The following is a 19,289-nucleotide window of genomic DNA, read 5'->3' as shown; positions in this document are numbered from 1 at the left end:
ATAATATTTATACTTGGTAGCAAATCAAATAGTACATAAGAACATTTGATACAAAGCAGGAGTCTTCCTCCCTACCCTTCCTCATCCCTAGTCCCATTCCTGACCTTGTAACCAGTTCTGTTATTTCTTCTGGTTATTAACATCCATAACTTTAAATGCTATGCTTATACCTTTTTTTCTTGCTACATCAATTTTAGACAACTATTTTTTGACTCCTAATATAGAAGGTGTGGATTGGTTTATCTGTATCATTCACTTTCCTTCTCTCTTCCTCTTCCAAATTTTGTTTCTTCTTTTTATTTCTTCTTTTGGTTAGTCTGGTAATTTTAATATTCTTTAAAAATTTTTTTTAAATATTCTTATATATTAGTCAGTGTCTTTTTTCTTTATTTAAATATCAAAATGAGGACCTTTTTTTTCTGGGTTTTTTTTTTTTTGGCCATGCCTCGAGGCATGTGGGATCTTAGTTCCCCAACCAGGGGGAACTAAGGGATTGAACCCACACCCCCTGCAGTGGAAGTACAGAGTCTTAACCACTGGACTGCCAGGGAAGTCCCGAAAATGAGGATATTTCTATCCCTACCTTCCCATTATGATTTCTTTTTTAACCTATGAGTTACTTAGAAGACTGTTTTTAAATTTGCAAATTGGTGCTTTACATCAAGTTTTGGAACTTTGTGGAGACCTGTTTCTTTTCATACATGTTTCATGTGTGTTTGGAAGCAAGGGGTATTCTCCAGTTGTTGTGTCACTGTCTATGTTTTTCTTTTCGATCAAGCTTGTTAATTGTGTTGTTTAGATATTATGTGTCTTCACTGATTTTTTGATTGGTTTTAATAAGTACTAGGAGAGATGTGTTAAAATCTCCCACTACGATGATGGATTTGTCCGTTTTTCCTTATGTTTTTGTGTATTTTTGCTTTTTGAAGTTACGATATTAGGTACATGGAAGTTTTGAATTGTTAGGTCTTCCTGGTGAATTGAACCTTTTGTTATTGAATATTAGGCATTTATCTTTATCTCTTGTAATATTGTTTTGCCTTAAAACTTATTTTGTCTGCTCTTACTATAGCCACATCTGCTTTCTCTTGGTTATTTTTCTGGCATATCATTTTTTTATCCTTTTCTTTTTATCTTTACGTCCTTACATTTTAGGTTTGTTTGAAATAAGCTGCATATGGCTAGATTTTAAAAAAATTATCTGAGAATGTAGTTCATTTATATTTATTATATGTTACAGATATATGTGGATATACTTCTGTCAACTTATTTTGCATTTTTAATCTGTCCAGCTTTTCATTTCAGTTTTTTTCTCTTTTTGCTTTTAAGGTTCATGGACGTTTTTTTTCCTTGCTCTCTCCCAGCTGATTTGAAAGTCATGTATAGTAGTTCTGGTTGCTTATGCTTACCTTAGAAATTTTGAATTGCGTATTTTACAAAGTTTGAAAATAATATGTTTATTCTTATGGAAAGGTCATGGACCTTAGACAGCTTTAACTTGGATCAAATCGACCCTCCTGATATACATGCTTTTGTTATGCACTTTAGTTCTAGCTTGTTTTGTCTTTTTTAACCCATATATTAGAAATTATTATTATCTTAGAGCTAATATTTTTTTTTACTTACCCATATTATTTACCATTTTCTTTGTTCACTATACATTTTTGCATGTCAGACTTCCTTCAACATTTGTTTTTCATCTTCCTGTAGTATTATCTTTTAGAAAATCTTTTTTTTTTTGGCTGCACCGCACAGCTTGTGGGATCTTAGTTCCCTGACCAGGGATTGAACCCACACCCTCGGTAGTGAAAGTGCAGAGTCCTAACCACTGGACCGCCAGGGAATTCCCTAGAAATTCTTTTAGTGAGGGTTCGTTAGTAGTAACTTCTTTGTTTTTGTCTGAAAATATCTTTGTATCGACTTCTTTCTGAATGGTCTAGAATCTAGATTGACAGTCACTGGCTTATCACTGCCCTGTCGTCTGTTAATTGCATGTGTGAAGTTATCTGTCCATCCAACTATGTTCCCTTCCTTTAAAGGCAGGTTACCTGCCATTACCTCTGGCTGGGTTTTAAATCTTCTCTTTGTCTTTGATGTTTTGCATCTTGATTATGATGTGGCTTTCTTTTTATTTATTCTGAATAGATATTGTGTGGTTTATGCTTTCATACATTTTTTAGAAGTTCACAGCCATTGTTTCTTTGAATAGGACTTCTCACACATTCTGCGTATTCTCGCTGTGTAGAAATCTGATTAGACATACATGAGGCCTTCTCACTCTCTCCTTCCAGGACTCTGAAACCCTCATATCTTTATCTCTGTCTCTAACATACATTCTTAATAATTTCTTCAGATCTCTTTTTCCATTCAGTAATTCTGTCTTCAGCAGCATCAAATCTACTATTCAGCCTACTCCTAGATTTTTAAGTTAATGCTTACATTTCTCATTTCTAGAAGTTTTGCTAAGTTCTTTTTCAAAATTGCCTGGTTAGTTTTGATAGTCTCTTGTTCCTTACACTTTGATTCATTGTGCTGTTTCTACCTAAGGGGAGTCACTTTGTTTACCACAAATGAAGTGTTGCCATGTGTGACTTTCGCTCAGGCTTGTCTGCAAAGTTTAAGTAAACCACACATTTGAGTTTTTGTTATCTGTACCAGGAGAGCAGTGTGCCTGAGGAAATACTTCATTTCACTTGGCTCTTTCATGCAATACCATCCCTCCGCCTTTCCTAGCATGTCAGACAGGAATGCAGACCCCTTGGTGATGTGTGCAGTGCCCAGTATGTATTCTTCTCCGCTTTTGTACCAGTGACAACCTGTATGTGACATTTTCTTTTGTTTTATTTTAAACAGAATGCCCATAATGCTACGTAGTTCAAACTGTGTTCTTACAGGAAAAACACCTGCAGAATTTGCCAAACTGAATGAATGTCCTTTAGATCCAGGTATGTGTGATTTCTTGGATTTGTGCCCCCTTCCCTTTTTCTTTTTTTTTCTTTTTCTTTTGTTTTGCTCTTGCTGTTGTTTCACCACTTTTCCTCAAAAACGATACCAGCCTTTCTGCTTTATAGTCAACTTGGGTAAAACTTTGCAGAACATTGAGAAATTCGGTTCCAACTTTATTCTATTAGTCTGTATTTTTAAAAGGTATACCGTTTCCTCTTTTATTTCAAGTTTAAAACTTCAATACCCCAAGTTCTGATTTATTGCTATGGTTTATCAGGCTTTCCTTTGTCTCTTTGCTCAGTGGTTTCTTTTGGTATGCTTAAAAATTCAAGAGTAGTCTCACGAAGTTCCTTGTCTACCTCATCTGAAAAGTCACAAGTAGCTCACTTCAGGCTGTTTTAAATGCCATATAGGGGCAGAAAATGAAGGTCTTCTGTTTAAATTTTTTTAAGTTATATTTTTGTACTTATTTCTAGGCAGTATTTTTTTTAATTTTCAAGCTTAGCACTTAACAGAAAGTTCTTTTAATTCCTTAATTCATGTTTCACATTGATTTAGTTTATAGTTGCTCTACTCTAATTCCTTTAAATTTGCATAGATGTAGAATCCCAGAAGGTTTTGGAAAGAGGTTAACAAAGAACGTGACTTTATTAGAAACAGGATTTTGCATAAGTCAAATATATTGCCTTGTTTTTGCTTATATCCTGAAGGTAAAATTAAGTCTCACTTTATCCTGTTCTGAATTATGTGCAAAAGTATGTCATAATGTTTTACGAGTTTTATTGAATATCGAATATTATTTTGGAAACCTAATCTTAATCTGCCATTGTCAATGATTTGTTAGAAAACTAAGAGCAAATTTTAGCTTATATTGAAGATTGTCAGTTAATTCTGTGCTTATAAAATCTGAAGACTAATTTATTTAACATTTTTTTTCATTCACCTCTCATATATGTCAGCTGCTGGTGATCCATAGACCAATAAGATACGTTCCTTGTCTTCAAGAAGTTTATCATCTTGTGGTTCATTTGTATAAAATCATGTGCTGAGACTATTACCAATTCGTAAAACAGTATTGACAGACCCCTTCGAACTGAGTGATGGCCAGCACCGTGAGGTGATGGAAGAGTGATCAGGAGATCACTGCCATTACTAGATCACACTATTGGAAGAATAGCTGGTGATACCTTTCTTGTTTCCCTTGGGCAGGGGGCTACTTCATTGTTAAAGGAGTAGAAAAAGTTATTCTTATCCAAGAGCAGCTGTCTAAGAACAGGATCATCGTGGAGGCTGACAGAAAAGGGGCTGTAGGTGCTTCAGTTACCAGGTATGGATAGCAGGGATGGTGTTCTTAAGAAATATTGATCATTCCATTAGTGTCAGATGATTATCGTTCAATACGGAGGTAGCCAGTTATTTCTCTCCAATAACAGGCCGTGCAATAGTTAAACTATCTGCATTCAATTAATTGTGTAAGTCTGTAAGCATAGAGTATTGATTTAAAATTTCCAGTGTGAGACATTGCTCAAAAGGCCATTAGTTATTTTATTCAAGTTGGACTTTACGTTAATCTGTAGCATTAAAGGAACTTTTAAAAAAGAAATTAAAAAAACACTCTTTAGTTTTTCATGTGCCTTTCAGTCTTTTCACCATTTTACATATGTATTCCTACTCTGATATAATCGGAGACTATTTTATACTTAATGAATTGTATATCATGTACTTAACATTGTATTGTTAGACCAACCTCCTTCATAGTGTACTCATTTTTCTACAACAGCATCCCTTATATCACTCCTGTAACTTCTTTTCTATGATTTATTATTATGTCATTTGAAATTTGGATGTTACTGAGTTCTGGGAATAAAAAAATGTGGCATAGTTAAAATGTCAGTATGCAGTAGAGTTTCTCTTCTGACAACCTACAGTGAACAGCTTGGCTTAGAGTTTCTGCATTTTTCCTTTCTGGTGGAGAGGCAGCTAACAATAGTGCCCATTTATTGAGCAGTTACTAGGAGCCAGGCATTGTACTAGGTGCTTTATATATATTTAATTGTCACCTCAGCCCTCCAAGATAAGTGCTGTTATTTCCATCTGAGTAACAGGCCTTGAGCACAGGGTGACATCGATCTTGAGGAAGCCAGCATTTGAATCCAGATCTAATAATTCTGCAACCCACATCTTCCTGTTGTACGCAGCTTTTGAAGCCAGGGCAATCAGGACTTGAATCCCACAGTTGTTTACTAGCTATGAGCTAGTTGGGGGAGTAGTTACTTAGCTTCTCTAAGCCTTGGTTTCCTCGTATGTAATTTGGGGGCAACACTTCGAAATAAGTCTTAGTATGTAGGAGATTAGAGCTAGTGTAAGTAGAGTGAGTAACAGTGCACACAGCATGTAGTGGGTGATCAGTATGTGTTATTATTGTGGTTGATTAAAGCTTGGAAATGTTTTTAAATCCACTAGGAAAATTACAGCTAACAGATCAATAGAAGGAGATTCCTTAGTTTCTTTTAGCTTCACTGTATGCCAAGATTGTAGGTATATTTTATTGGATTATTAGTTTAAAAACTCATAGTATTTATTCATTTCCGTGTAGTTTTCCCATTATAGTGTAGGCTCATTTTGAAGTTTTTCATTTCAAATGTATAAAATTGATCAGAAATATATCCCACACTAGATCAAAGCAATTCAGGTGGAATCAAAGTGGAGTAGGTCAGAATGAATTGGTGATTGTCACTCATTCACGCACAAAACTTCCACCATAATCTCAAAGCTAAAGAAACAATTCTGGTGTTTTAAAATGTTGATGGAAGTGGCGGTGGAGGCAGGAGAGGAGTTGTGTAAAAAGACACCTATTTGGAAGGACCTTATTGATCATTGTTGATCAATTGAATCTTATTGATTGGTGGTCATTTGCTACTGCATATTAACTAGCTTGGAACTAAGTGGGGATGTAGTTTAACCAACTTGTGTTTCCTTACAGCTCTACCCATGAGAAAAAAAGCAGAACTAATATGGCTGTGAAACAAGGACGATTTTACTTGAGGCATAATACTTTGTCAGAAGATATACCCATTGTCATCATATTTAAGGTGAGGCTGCAGGTATCTACTGAAAATTATAAAGAATTCTTTTTATGGTTTATTTTCATATGTAATTAGAAATTTGGAGCATAAGGAGTTCTAAGAATAAAAAGATTTGTGGCATAGAGAAGCTGTCAGTATTTAAAATTGAAAGCTAATAAGACTGGGGTTCAGGTGCTTTTAAAAGTAGTGATCTATTTTGTTTTTTTTAATAGATACATGGTAAAGAATTCCAAAGGTACAAAAGGGTATATAGTGATTAGTAAGCCTCCCACCCACCTGTACCTAACTGCAGTTATCCTACCAAAGGATACCACTGCTACTGGTTACTTGTGCATCTCTCTAGAGATAGTCTGTGCATATACAGCACATGAGTACATAGTAGGTTTCTTTTCTGTTTTTTTTACTTAACATACATTGCACACTATTTTGCACTTAGCTTGTTTTCTTTTTTTGTAACTTACATCTTGGAGATAGTGTTATATTAGTTCATACAGAGCTACCATGTTCTTTTTTTTTAAAATAAATAAATAAATTTATGTATGTATGTATGACTGTGTTGGGTCTTCGTTGCTGCGCACAGGGTTTCTCTAGTTCTGGTGAGCGGGGGCTACTCTTCATTGCAGTGCGCGGGCTTCTCATTGTGATATCTTCTCTTGTTGCAGAGCATGGGCTCTAGGCACGCGGGCTTCAGTAGTGCCACAACTACTTGTTGCAGAGCACGGGCTCTAGGCACGTGGGCTTCAGTAGTGCCACAACTACTTGTTGCAGAGCACGGGCTCTAGGCACGTGGGCTCAGTAGTTGTGGCTCTCAGGCCCTATAGTGCAGGCTCAGTAGTTGTGGCGGACAGGCTTAGTTGCTCCATGGCATGTGGGATCTTCCCGGACCAGGGCTCAAACCCATGTCCCCTGCATTGGCAGGCAGATTCTTAACCACTGCGCCACCAGGGAAGCCCTACCATGTTCTTTTTAACCAAGGGTTCCATTTATGGGTGTACCATAATTTATTTATCCATTCCCTTATCAGTGGACATATACAGCTCTTACTATTACAGAGCTGCTGTAATATTTTATACAGGGCAAGGATATCTGTAGGCTAAGTTCCTAGCAGTGGAATTTTCTAGGTCAGAGAGTATGGACCAAGTTTTTTGTTCTTTTGTATGGACTTCAGGATTCTGGTGAATTTCTTCATATACACGAATCTTTAAAGCTGATTTATCTTGTTTGTGAATTGTTGACTTAGAACCCAAAAGACATTTTCCCATAGAAATAATATTTAAATGGTACAGTCTTCTCAGATAATAGTGGCCCATTTAGCCTGCTCTGCGACTTAAATATTATACCTATGCTATGAATGGTTATTTGTAGTATTAGTCATTAATCAAACAGAAAAATAGTCAACATTATGTGATACAGTTGATGCTCAGTAATTGCAGATTCTGTATTTGGCAATTCTCCTACTTGCTAAAATTTATTTGTAACCCCCAAATCATCATGTGTGGTGTGATTTTACCGTTATTCACAGACACGTGCAGGCACAGAGCAGCGAAAAATTCGAGCCACCAAACGCGCACATTCCCAGCTGAGATCAAACGTGGGGATACCCTGCCTTCTCATTTCAGCTCTCGTACTACAAACAAATGCCCTTTTTGCAGTCTATTTAGTGCCATGTTTTTCAAATTTTTGTGCTTTTTGTAAGCGATCTTGTCATTTAAAATGGGCCCAGGCATGGTGCTGACATGCTGTGTAGTGTTTCTAATCACAAGAAGGCTGCAGTGTGCCTTACGGGGGAAAACGTGTGTGTTAGGTAAGCTTCATTCAGGAATGAGTTACAGTGCTGCTGAATGCAATCGCAATGTTAATGAGTCGACCATGATGTATATTAAATAAGATGTCTTTAAACAGAACACACATAAAACAAGGTTCTGTATTGATCAGTTGAAGAAAGTGTAACCAGAGGCTCACAAGAACCTAACTCTGCGTTTCTCCTGGGAACAGTGTTTCACTGTTCACTAATTCAGTGTTTGCAGCAACTTTGTAGAACATGAGGTATATGGGTATAAAATGAATCTTGACAACTAGGTTGATTGAAATAAAGAGCTCAGGTTATTTGAGGAATTACTGAAAGATACTGGGTAATTCAGATAATTTTAGAGGTTGATAAGCCACCAGTTGTTCACAGGTGTTGAATGGATATTGACAAGTCAGGTTCATTAACTCAGGACATATCTGTATTCTAAAAGCAATTACAAGAAGGAGGTTGTAGGAAATTTTTTTAATGCTTAGTATAGCTTAATGTGCTTTTGAGTTCTCTAAGTGAGATGATGCCATTTATTTTCTTTTTAGAATGATGACGATGATCGTAATAGCAGTACCATTATATTGGGGGGGGCAGAGAGAATTCTTAAATTTACCTTTTTATTACCTTTCTTCAAAGTTTATATTTTTTGTAATTATAATTTTTGTAAAAGGCAAAGTAGTTTTGTCTTTTTTTATAGGGATCCCACAGTGCTCAGCGCAGTATCTTGTGTACATAGTGGGATTTAGTGGATAACGAAAATTTTATCTATGTAAAATTATGTCTCCAGCAGAGGGCAGTATGTTACCATGCATCAGAAGGACTTTTATGGATGGTTTCAATGCTTGAAGGTGCATAGGACTGCTTTCCTTAGACCAGAAATTATAAATTAATTGTAATGCAGATAATCTTATATCACTCATATGGAAAATGGATCACTAGATACATGCATGCCTTAAAACCAGAAAATCTTTATTAAATACTTTTTTTGACTAGTTGACAAAAGTTTGATAAGACAGTTTCTTCTGTCAAATTTGTTTAATGTTATGTTGTAAATGTATACATATATTTATAGCTGACTTATTAAATCCTTTTTAGAATGGTGCTATAAATTTACAGTGTGCATTTTTATGTAGCCAGTAGTTGAGATTTCAAACTTCTCCCTTTCTGATTATAAAATAGTCCTTGCATTGTAAAAATTCAGAAAACCACTAAAAAGTATAAGTACTTTTTTGGATATATTTTTTTCAATACCTTTTTTCCTTTGCTTTTGTAATATACACATTGATTTTATTTTTTTTCATTTAACAATGAATTGTGACTAGCTTTCCTCATCTATTAATAAAATCCACATCATTATTTTTAGTAGGTATTGTATTATAGAATGTGTGTATGTGGTATAATCTATTAAGCAAATTCCTATTGTGTGACATTTACATGTCGTTGTTTTCCCCTAAGTTTTCACTCTTATACACAACTCTGGGGGTCCTTGTACATACATGTTTGTGCATGTTGCTGATTATTTTGTGAGACTTGATTCCTGGGCGTGGGATTATATATATTTTTAGAAACTTGGTGCATGTCATTAAATTTTTCTCCCGAAACGTATTCATTACATTTTAATCAGCAGTATATATGAATTAAAATAAATATTTAGAAATTTTCAGTTCAAGTAAATTGATTAAATTCATTGGTCACACATAGTCACTTTTTTTGGTCTCCCACAATAGGGATGTTTTAATAAACTTGTTTGATAACCACTCTTGAGACTTTCGCATCCGGGAGGGAGCATAGAATATTGGTATCTTAGAATCAGACTGATCTAGGTTGATTTCCAGCCTCTCCACTTATTAGCTATGTGTCCTTGGGCAGATTTCCCAATCTTCCGGAGTCTTGGATAACTATATCTAGTTAGTTATCCAAGTGAGCATTTCACCTAAGGGGATTGTTTGAAGAGCAAATGAGATAATATATATTTTGAACAGTAGACTGCGTAGAAAGACAATGCTATTTCTTTTTACTAAGTTCTCAGAAGCCCCGGAAAATAAAGTAGGATACGAGAAAAGTCACATCATTTCTCTTTTTGTGTTGTGTGGCCCTAACAGAGACCTTGACAGTCATTAGGACTTGATGGTTGTTGATTGTAGCCAACAATTGGCTAAAAGTGACAGAATCAGCAGGGTTTCCAGACTCCATGCTGAGTCTGAATATGACGGATAAAGCTTTTAAGGCCTAGATCAGCCTTATTAATGGACTTGAATCACTACAGACGTTCTCCTGCCCATGAATCTTCCCTACTTTACATTTGTATCCCTCAGTATTCAACAGTTGCACTATGATGGCATCTGTAGTTTTAAAAATTTTTATGTAAGAGAGGACAAATATCAAGGGTGTTGGGCGTTGTATTATATTGAAATTTTTGATCTTTAAAGAGAAAAAAATTACAAAGTTAAAGTGGGCCATCACAGTTCTTTTATTATCTGCTAGGACTGCTTTTGGTATTGATAGGTTGACTTCTGTCTACTTTAAAGAAAAATAAGTGATCTCTGAATGTTAGATATTTTAACAACTTACCCGTTTCCCTTCTTCATGTAATATGTGTCAACATGTCACCGTTAGCTTACATATCATTCTCTTCTGCTCATTAATATTCTTCTTTCTGTCTCTAAAAATCACACTTTTAGTCATACTTAGTGGATATCCAAGGAGAAGACTTCCTGCCACTTTTTAAAGAGCACCTCCCCTTATTTTTGTTCTTATTGCTGATCACCAGACTGGGTGACCTTCTGCTGAAACATATTATCTCTGCTATTTTTTCATAAGGTTATTGAATAGCATTCACTTTTTAAAAAATTTTTTATTTTATTTTTTACATCTTTATTGGAGTATAATTGTTTTACAGTGGTGTGTTAGTTTCTGCTTTATAACAAAGTGAATCAGTTATACATATACGTATGTTCCCATATCTCCTCCCTCTTGCATCTCCCTCCCTCCCACCCTCCCTATCCCACCCCTCCAGGCGGTCACAAAGCACCAAGCTAATCTCCCTGTGCTATGCGGCTGCTTCCCACTAGCTATCTACCTTACGTTTGGTAGTGTATATATGTCCATGCCACTCTCTCACTTTGTCACAGCTTACCCTTCCCCCTCCCCATATCCTCAAGTCCATTCTCTAGTAGGTCTGTGTCTTTATTCCCGTCTTACCCCTAGATTCTTCATGACATTTTTTTTCTTAGATTCCATATATATGTGTTAGCATACGCTATTTGTCTTTCTCTTTCTGACTTACTTCACTCTGTATGACAGACTCTAGGTCCATCCACCTCACTACAAAAAACTCAATTTCATTTCTTTTTATGGCTGAGTAATATTCCATTGTATATATGTGCCACATCTTCTTTATCCATTCATCCTATGATGGACACTTAGGTTGTTTCCATTTTCTGGCTATTGTAAATAGAGCTGCAATGAACATTTTGGTACATGACTCTTTTTGAATTATGGTTTTCTCAGGGTATATGCCCAGTAGTGGGATTGCTGGGTCATATGGTAGTTCTATTTGGAGTTTTTTAAGGAACCTCCATACTGTTCTCCATAGTGGCTGTACCAATTCACGTACCCACCAGCAGTGCAAGAGTGTTCCCTTTTCTCCACACCCTCTCCAGCATTCACTTTTGACTTATTAGTTAGGTGAAATGATTTCAGATATCTGGAGTACAAAGAGTTCCATATAAAGCTAGTTTTCAGATGTCTGAATTATGTCTGTAAAGCAAACTGGTTGGGCATTTTGCTGTCATTTCCATAGCAATATGTCATTTATTTGTAGCTGTGACTTCCCAAGGCTAAACAGTCATAAAGTCAGTTCCATCTTTGGAGCTGGAGCACAGTTGATGATAACCTGACTGAGTTATCACCCTGTATTTCAGTGATCTGTTATAGGAAGAGTTTAGGCCTTTTAGAGCAAAGCTTTGCCACTGATCATTCTTTATGCACATATGGTGTCATTTACTGTGTGCTTGGCGTATCTTTGCTTCATAACTTAGAAATATTTGGTAGGCCTCAGTGTGTTTAGATTCACGTTAGGCCACTCGAGAGTTCTGTGCAATTATAAAATTACTGCCTAGATCAGCATCAGGACAACTTGAAGTGGCCATCCATATGTCAAATAAGGAAGGACTTTTTCATTATTAAACACCAAAAGAGGCAATCAAGTATATAGTCTTTTTAACTTGGAGATTACTGAACTAAACAGTATTAAGTTAATATAGGTGGCATTCAGATGATTTAGATGTTAACTTGCCTAAAGAAAGGGAGCTCAACCAGAAAGCCACTGCCATTTCAACTCTAGGATTCTATTTATGTTTTAGTGAGACTTTTTCCTGCTGCTTGGTTTGCCATCTGTCCTGTATAGCAGCAGTCCCAAACCTTTTCTCACCAGGGACCAGTTTCGTGGAAGACAGTTTTTCCATGGATGGGGCAGCAGGGGGGATGGTCCAGGCGGTAATACAAGCGATGGGGAGTGATGCGGGGCGGCAGATGAAGCTTCCCCCGCTCGCCTGCCGCCCACCTCCTGCTGTGCGGCTCGGTTCCTAACAGGTCAAGACCAGTACCGGTCCACAGCCCAGGAGTTGGGGACCCCTGCTATATAGGTCTCTTTTTAGTGTTCTGGCTTTCTTCTGAGAAGGGAGGTGCATTAGTTACAAAGTTTCACATCAAAGGTTTTAGAGAAGGTGACTGCAAACTATTGCCTTAGTATTTTTTAAAAAAATGTTTTGGTTCCATTGAAACCCATATAACATTATTTTGAGAGATTGACAAGTAAAAATTAACTTATATTCTACTTAGCTTTTCACAGAGAAATATTCTCATCTGATGTTTCTGAGTGGCTACTTGGCAGACCAAGGAGGAAGTGCAGATGGTTCTACAGATATGCCATCACCATTGGAGTAGCTGCAACTCAGTGTGTTTGGTCAAAGGATAATCCAGTTTTTTGTTGTTGGTTTTCATTTGTTTAAAAATTAGAACCGATAATTTTTCAGGATTGCTTTCTTCTTTAATCCATGAAAGGCTAAATGTCTTAATGAATTTGTGTAATTTTTGGAGTTGGTGTCTAGTGTCCATTTGAATAAGTACATCGTATCAGAGATTAAGAAAACATGAAAATTAACATACAAAAAAGAGATCTGTATCCTTAGAACTTCTTTATTTGTTCACTAAACAAAACTTTTTTTGAACAAAACAAGTTATACACTTAAAATATATTTTTTTAAGTTCAGTAGATTTAATTCCCAAAGTTGGTCTATTAGTTATCTGTGCTGAATAACAAATTACATCAGAGTCTCTGTTGGTGAGGGGTGAGGGCGTGGCTTGGCTGAGTGCTTCTGGCTCAGGGTCGCTCATGAGTCGAGGTGTCAGCCAGGGCTACAGTGGTCTGAAGACCGAATGACTGGAGCTACAGGGTGGCTCACCATCGGGGTAAGAGCCTCTGCTCCTCACCACTGGACCTTCCATGGATGCTTGAGTGTCTCCGTGACATGGCTGCTGGCTGCCACAAGGGAGCCAGCAGGAAGCGGCAGTGCCTTCCATGACCGAGGCTCCAGAGTCATGCAGTCTTTTCCACCTTTTCTGTATAAATGAGTCATTAAGTTTAGCCCACACTCAAGGGGAGGAGAATTAGTCTTTACCTTTTGAAGAGAGTGTCAAAGAATTCGTGAACATTTTCAAAACCATCACAGTTGGCCTGAAAGGGACATAGCATCTATTTAACTGCCCCCCAAAGCTTCAAAACTTTAAATAAGCTTGCATCTGATCCTGAGGTATCCAAATCGAATCTTAAGATACAGACTACTAAAATTCAAATGTAGAGCTGTAGAATGTTGAGCTGGAAGGGGCCTGGTTGTGCCCTGTCGTGACAAATGAAGAAACTGGGGTGGAGGAGGTGACGTGTAATAGCGGTTGTCACGCCTGTTGTTGACATTCTCTCTTGGCTTTGGAGAGGTTCCCTTTCTGTTGTACTCAGGTTCGTGTTCTCCATGTTCTACATCGGACTCAAAATTCCTTTTTCCTTCTCTCTCTCTCTTGTGTGTGGAGAAGAACTGAGAACTAGATCATTAAAGTTTAACTAGACAAGTACCCCTGGTTCTCTTTTCTCTGTGTAGCTAAAGGAAGAATTTTAATGCAAACATAACTTTCCCCTTCACTCCTCTGCCAAGAGAGGTTTACTGAGATTATGCTGTATTTCTTGATACGGCAGAATGCCAGGCAAATGTGTGAAGGAGTAAGCCTTAGTACCATATGGAATCTACAAAGACCTGCGTTGCCGGCTGCCACCTTGAAACACTTAAAGATAAGTGGGTTTGGGCTTCCCTGGTGGCGCAGTGGTTGAGAGTCCGCCTGCCAATGCAGGGGACACGGGTTCGTGCCCCGGTCCAGGAAGATCCCACATGCTGCGGAGCGGCTGGGCCCGTGAGCCATGGCCGCTGAGCCTGCGCGTCCGGAGCCTGTGCTCTGCAACGGGAGAGGCCACAACAGTGAGAGGCCTGTGAACCACAAAAAAAAAAAAAAAAAAAAAAAAAAGATAAGTGGGTTTCTTAAACCTGAGTGTGTTCTTGGTTTTATAAAAATCTCTTTAAAAACCTGCATCAAGTAGAGCTTGATATCTCTAGAATAGTGAAGTAAAACATCCGTTAAGAAAAATTCTTTTAGCCTGAAGGTGCATGATTTGACAGTTCTCAGAGAAATTAATCTTGTGGCAGAACTAACCGGGGTTCTGTTTATTTTCAGCCGTGCATATTTTCTGATTTACTGCTCTTTGCCTGTTGTTTTGGGTTTTTTTCAGTTTGCCTTTAACTGTGACCAGTGTCTCCACTATACCTCCCTACTTCTTTCTCATGGTGAAAATCATAGGATACTTTAAATTATAGAAGACAGTACACATACAAAAAGTGCTTGAGAACGTTTGTTTTCCTCTTCCTAATCAAAATTTCTGTTTCAGGTTCTTCTGCAGCTTGGGCTATGGCTGCCAATGCCAGGTGGCACCGTTTCTGAGAAAAGAGCTAGCTTTTGCTTAGAAGTAATACCCACAAACAATGCCAAATTAGCATAAGCAAATGTCAGTGAGTTAACACAAAGCCAACACTCATTCTATCTTTTCTTTCCTTCCTAGGCCATGGGTGTTGAGAGTGACCAGGAAATTGTGCAGATGATTGGAACAGAGGAGCACGTGATGGCTGCATTTGGGCCCAGTTTGGAAGAGTGCCAGAAAGCTCAGATTTTCACACAGATGCAGGTGTGTCTTTTCATGTTGTCCTTTGCTATGAAAGGGAATTGGAGATTTAATGCTGCTCATTGATAAAGCATCAGATGCAGTGACTTTTAAGGGTATAGGTTTGGGGAGGATGTTGGGGAGATGGGAGGAGTGGTAGAGAAGCTTTTTGACTCATTATTAGAGGGATTGGAGGAAGGAGTTTGCCTAGACAAATTATCAGCCTTTGGTGTGTAACTTAGAAGCGGGGGGACCAAGAGGCTTTTGTTCTGATAAAATAGCAACTACTCTTCTTTTCCTTATTTGCCTGAGTGATACAAGTTTTTAAACTACAGCAACTCTAGTGTAGAAGGTTTTTTTTTTTCATGTGTTTCTCTTTAATATTCCTTTTTATTCCCTACTTCCAGTTGCTTTCAGCATCCAGTTGTATGTGGTCTATATCCCTTTTCCTGAATTCCCAGTGTGTCCAGCAAGAAACACCCAGGTTTAGAACCCCTTTACCACCACAGAGCCTTCGTTGACTTGCCTTGGGCACTACCAGTTGGAACCTGTGGATTGTAGGACAAGACTCAAAGATGAAGTTAGGGAACTGTATATATGTTAAACATAATCAAAATAATTGCACTTCCCTTCCTATGTGACAGGGAGCCCTAATTGCCATACTTAGGATTTTTAGTTATACATTTGTAAAGTGCTTTCCTAAGTGTAAATCAGTAGTGATGTTCCTCATAGTCATCCTGGGAGGCAGGAATTCCTTACTGTAGAAGCACAATGGACAATTCTTATATATCCATACATATATTGTCTGTTCTGTGGGTTGCTTACAAGGTATAAATTCCATGCTGCTTTTTTCTTGTCACCCAGGATATTATTAGAGATAGCATCTTATATCTGTTAGTATGTGTTCTGAAAAGTCAAACCAGTCTTGATATTTTCATAGACTGAGCCAAACATTTAGGAAGGTTGGTTGTCATATGTGAGTACATATAATTCAAAAGCACAAATCAGTAGGGATTATTCTTATCACTGCCTTCTTTTTCTGTAGTTAATTAACAGTCAACTCTAGTTATCAGGCAGGCAGCATCAGGAAAAGTTGTTTGGATTTAGGAGATTCTAATTTTGCTCTTCATTGAAAGTGAAATATTTAGTGAATATGCATTTTTGTCATAAACTGAAATTACATTGTCCAGGGTCTCCAAGAATGTGAAGAGAAAACGTTAAGAAACACCGAGGAATTGGCTCAATTTTGGAAGATGCACTCTATGCTTTAAAGCTATATAACGCCTTGGAAGAACGATTTACCTTAATGCTACCCCCGTGGATTCAGTGAGATCCATTATTCATTTATTACAAACATCATTGTCGGTCAGATAGCCTTTTCACTGTAAAGCTATTTGAACAGGGGCTAAACAGTGGGTTGGAAAATCATTCATTTATTTCTCTTAAATAGGTACTGACAGAAAATTTTAGCTAACGGAACTAGAAAAGTTCAGTTAAAAGATGAGGAGAGGGGCTTCCCTGGTGGCGCAGTGGTTGAGAGTCCGCCTGCCGACGCAGGGGACGCGGGTTCATGCCCCGGTCCGGGAAGATCCCACATGTCGCGGAGCGGCTGGGCCCGTGAGCCATGGCCGCTGAGCCTGCGCGTCTGGAGGCTGTGCTCTGCAACGGGAGAGGCCACAACAGTGAGAGGCCTGCGTACCGCAAAAAAAAAAAAAAAAAAAAAAAAAAAGATGAGAATGTGCAGTTATTTAACTTAAGAAAGACAAACAAACGTTCCTAATGTGAGAAAGACAAACAGGAAGTAGAAGTTTGAGATGGCTTGTTCTCTGTATGCTGGATTAAAGCAAAGATTAATTATTTGCAACTGATGAAAGGTTACAGAGGCACAGGTAATGCAAAATGGTTGATAAATTGAACATATGAGTTAGGGTAACATGAATATTTTATGTTATTCTAATGGAAAATGTAGCAAGTACACTTTATCTTACGTAATAGAACTTTTGACGACATGGCACTTTAGTGGATTGCTTAAAATCTGTGTTTTGTTTTGTCTTTAATGCTTCCCTTTTCAGTGGTTCCTCCACTTCTGCTCACAAAGCCTTTTTGCTGTTATATTGGTCACGGATGTTTTACATTTTCATTGCCAGGGGTTCTGATAAATAGAGAAGAAATTAGTTATTACCTTTTTGGGAGGATAGGATGCACTAGGGGTGTAATCTTGGCCTGTTTATGAACAGATTGGGCTCTTACCCTAACCCTCACACTGTGAACCCCTGGCAACTTTATTAGGTATTCTAGGGAAAAGGTGACTTTCTGCTACATCAGAAAGAATACCAGGCTCCCCTGTGTTCCTCTGTTTCTTCCTCAAAGAAGTGAAGAATCTTTAGCCTCTTTCCCAAGGGAACTAGAAGACCAAATTTTTTTTTTTTTTTTTTTTTGCGGTACGCAGGCCTGTCACTGTTGTGGCCTCTCCCGTTGCAGATCACAGGCTCCGGACACGCAGGCTCAGTGGCCATGGCTCACGGGCCCAGCTGCTCCGCGGCATGTGGGATCTTCCCGGACCGGGGCACGAACCCGTGTCCCCTGCATCAGCAGGTGGACTCTCAACCACTGAGCCACCAGGGAAGCCCTAGAAGACCAAAATTTAATGAAGACAGCTCAGTTTAGGGAAAACTGAAGTGCCTGTCTATTCGTGGTTCCCACCAACTGCTGACTTGCCTCCGTCAGTTACTTAGTTACTACTTACTGCTAGGTTACCCGCAGCTTGTGTTTTAAAGGTCTTAAGTTTATCTTACACTCTAAATGACCTTTTTTTTTAACCAGGGAAGATTCCTAGATTTGATGTCCAGTCTTAACAGAGGAGTTCCATTTAGTTCTAGGCACTATTTTAGTTGTTAGGAATCGAGGAAGAAGATGACATGTCATCTAGTAAGAGAGCCATACAGGTAAATAGACAATTAAAATATAGTGTGATCTGAACATGAATGGAAGTACTCAATTCTTTATACATAAGAAATTAAAATAGCACAGAGAAAGGAGTGTGGTTAGGAAAGGCTTCAAAGAGGAAGTGATACCCAATCTAGGTTTTGCAGCATGGAGAAGAAATTTCCCAGGCAGGTAACTGGGGACAGGAATTCCAGGATAAAGAATCATCCCTTTCTTCTAACTGAAAACCAGTTAAAAAAAAAATGCATTCATTGCCTTTACAAAATAATAAGAACCACATTATCCTCTTCTTTTCAAACTTTTTTTTCTGGAAAAATTTCAACATATACAAAGTATACGGAATAGTATTATGAACCCCATGTGCCTATCACCCAGCTTCAACAATTAAAAACACTTTGCCCTTCTTGTTTCATCTAGATCTCTACCTCCTCCTCACCTATTACTTGATTAGTTTTTAATATTTCATTTTTTAGGTAAAATGTATATGCACTGATAAGTACAAATCTTAATTTTTATAAGATATAGAATATTTCCATTACCCCAGAAAGTTCCCTCGTGCCCCTCCTAGTTAGTTTTCACTTCTGTTATCTTCTTCCCCCACTGATCTTATTTCTTCACCATAGATTAGTTTTGCCTATTCTAGAATTTTATATATGGAATTATGCAGTGTAAACTTCTTGGTGTCCAGCTTTTTTTGTTGAGCGTATTGTCTTAGATTCAGCCAAGTTGTTCCTCTTTATGTCATCTATCCACGTGGTCTGTTCCTTTTTATTGTTTTTTTTGTTTTCTGTGTTTTTTTTTTGTCTTTTTTTTTTTTAATTTGGCCACACTGCACAGCTTGCAGGTTCTTAGTTCCCCAACTAGGGATTGAACCTGCACCCCTGCAGTGAAAGCACAGAGTCCTAACCGCTGGACCACCAGGGAATTCCCATGTTCCTTTTTATTGCTGAGTAGTGTTCCATTGTATGAATATACCACAGTTTGTTATCTTTTCCTATTGATGGACGTTTGGTTTGTTTCACTCTTTTCCTGTTATGAATAAAACTGCCGTAAACGTTTGTGTACAAGTCTCTGCCTGAACAGTTTGGCATTTCTTTTGGATAAATACCTAGGCGTAGAATTGCTGGATCAAAAAGCAGTTGTGTATGTAACTTTTATAAAGTTGGAACTGCCAGATCTTTTTCCAAAGTGATGGTACCGTTTTGCAGTACCCCCAGCTGTGTCTGAGAGTTCTAATTGCTTCACATCCTCA

At 37.9% G+C, this 19,289-nt stretch overlaps 1 protein-coding gene across 8 annotated transcripts in view; it reads left to right on the top strand.

Annotated features, from left to right (window-relative positions):
* Positions 1–19,289, top strand: part of POLR3B (RNA polymerase III subunit B) — a 160,114-nt gene that overhangs the window by 14,307 nt on the left and 126,518 nt on the right. For all 8 annotated transcript variants that reach the window (XR_009543296.1, XM_060164839.1, XM_060164840.1 and 5 more), the window contains exons 7-10: positions 2,854–2,945; positions 4,156–4,273; positions 5,930–6,038; positions 14,993–15,115. Coding sequence is in view for 7 of the 8 variants with exons in the window: in XM_060164839.1 (XP_060020822.1) it covers positions 2,854–2,945; positions 4,156–4,273; positions 5,930–6,038; positions 14,993–15,115 (442 nt within the window). In the remaining variant the exon portion in view is untranslated. The remainder of the gene's footprint in view (positions 1–2,853; positions 2,946–4,155; positions 4,274–5,929; positions 6,039–14,992; positions 15,116–19,289) is intronic.

The sequence above is a fragment of the Lagenorhynchus albirostris genome, chromosome 11, assembly GCF_949774975.1.
Source record: "Lagenorhynchus albirostris chromosome 11, mLagAlb1.1, whole genome shotgun sequence".
Classification (NCBI taxonomy): domain Eukaryota; kingdom Metazoa; phylum Chordata; class Mammalia; order Artiodactyla; family Delphinidae; genus Lagenorhynchus; species Lagenorhynchus albirostris.
This window is presented reverse-complemented; position numbering and strand designations above follow the sequence as displayed.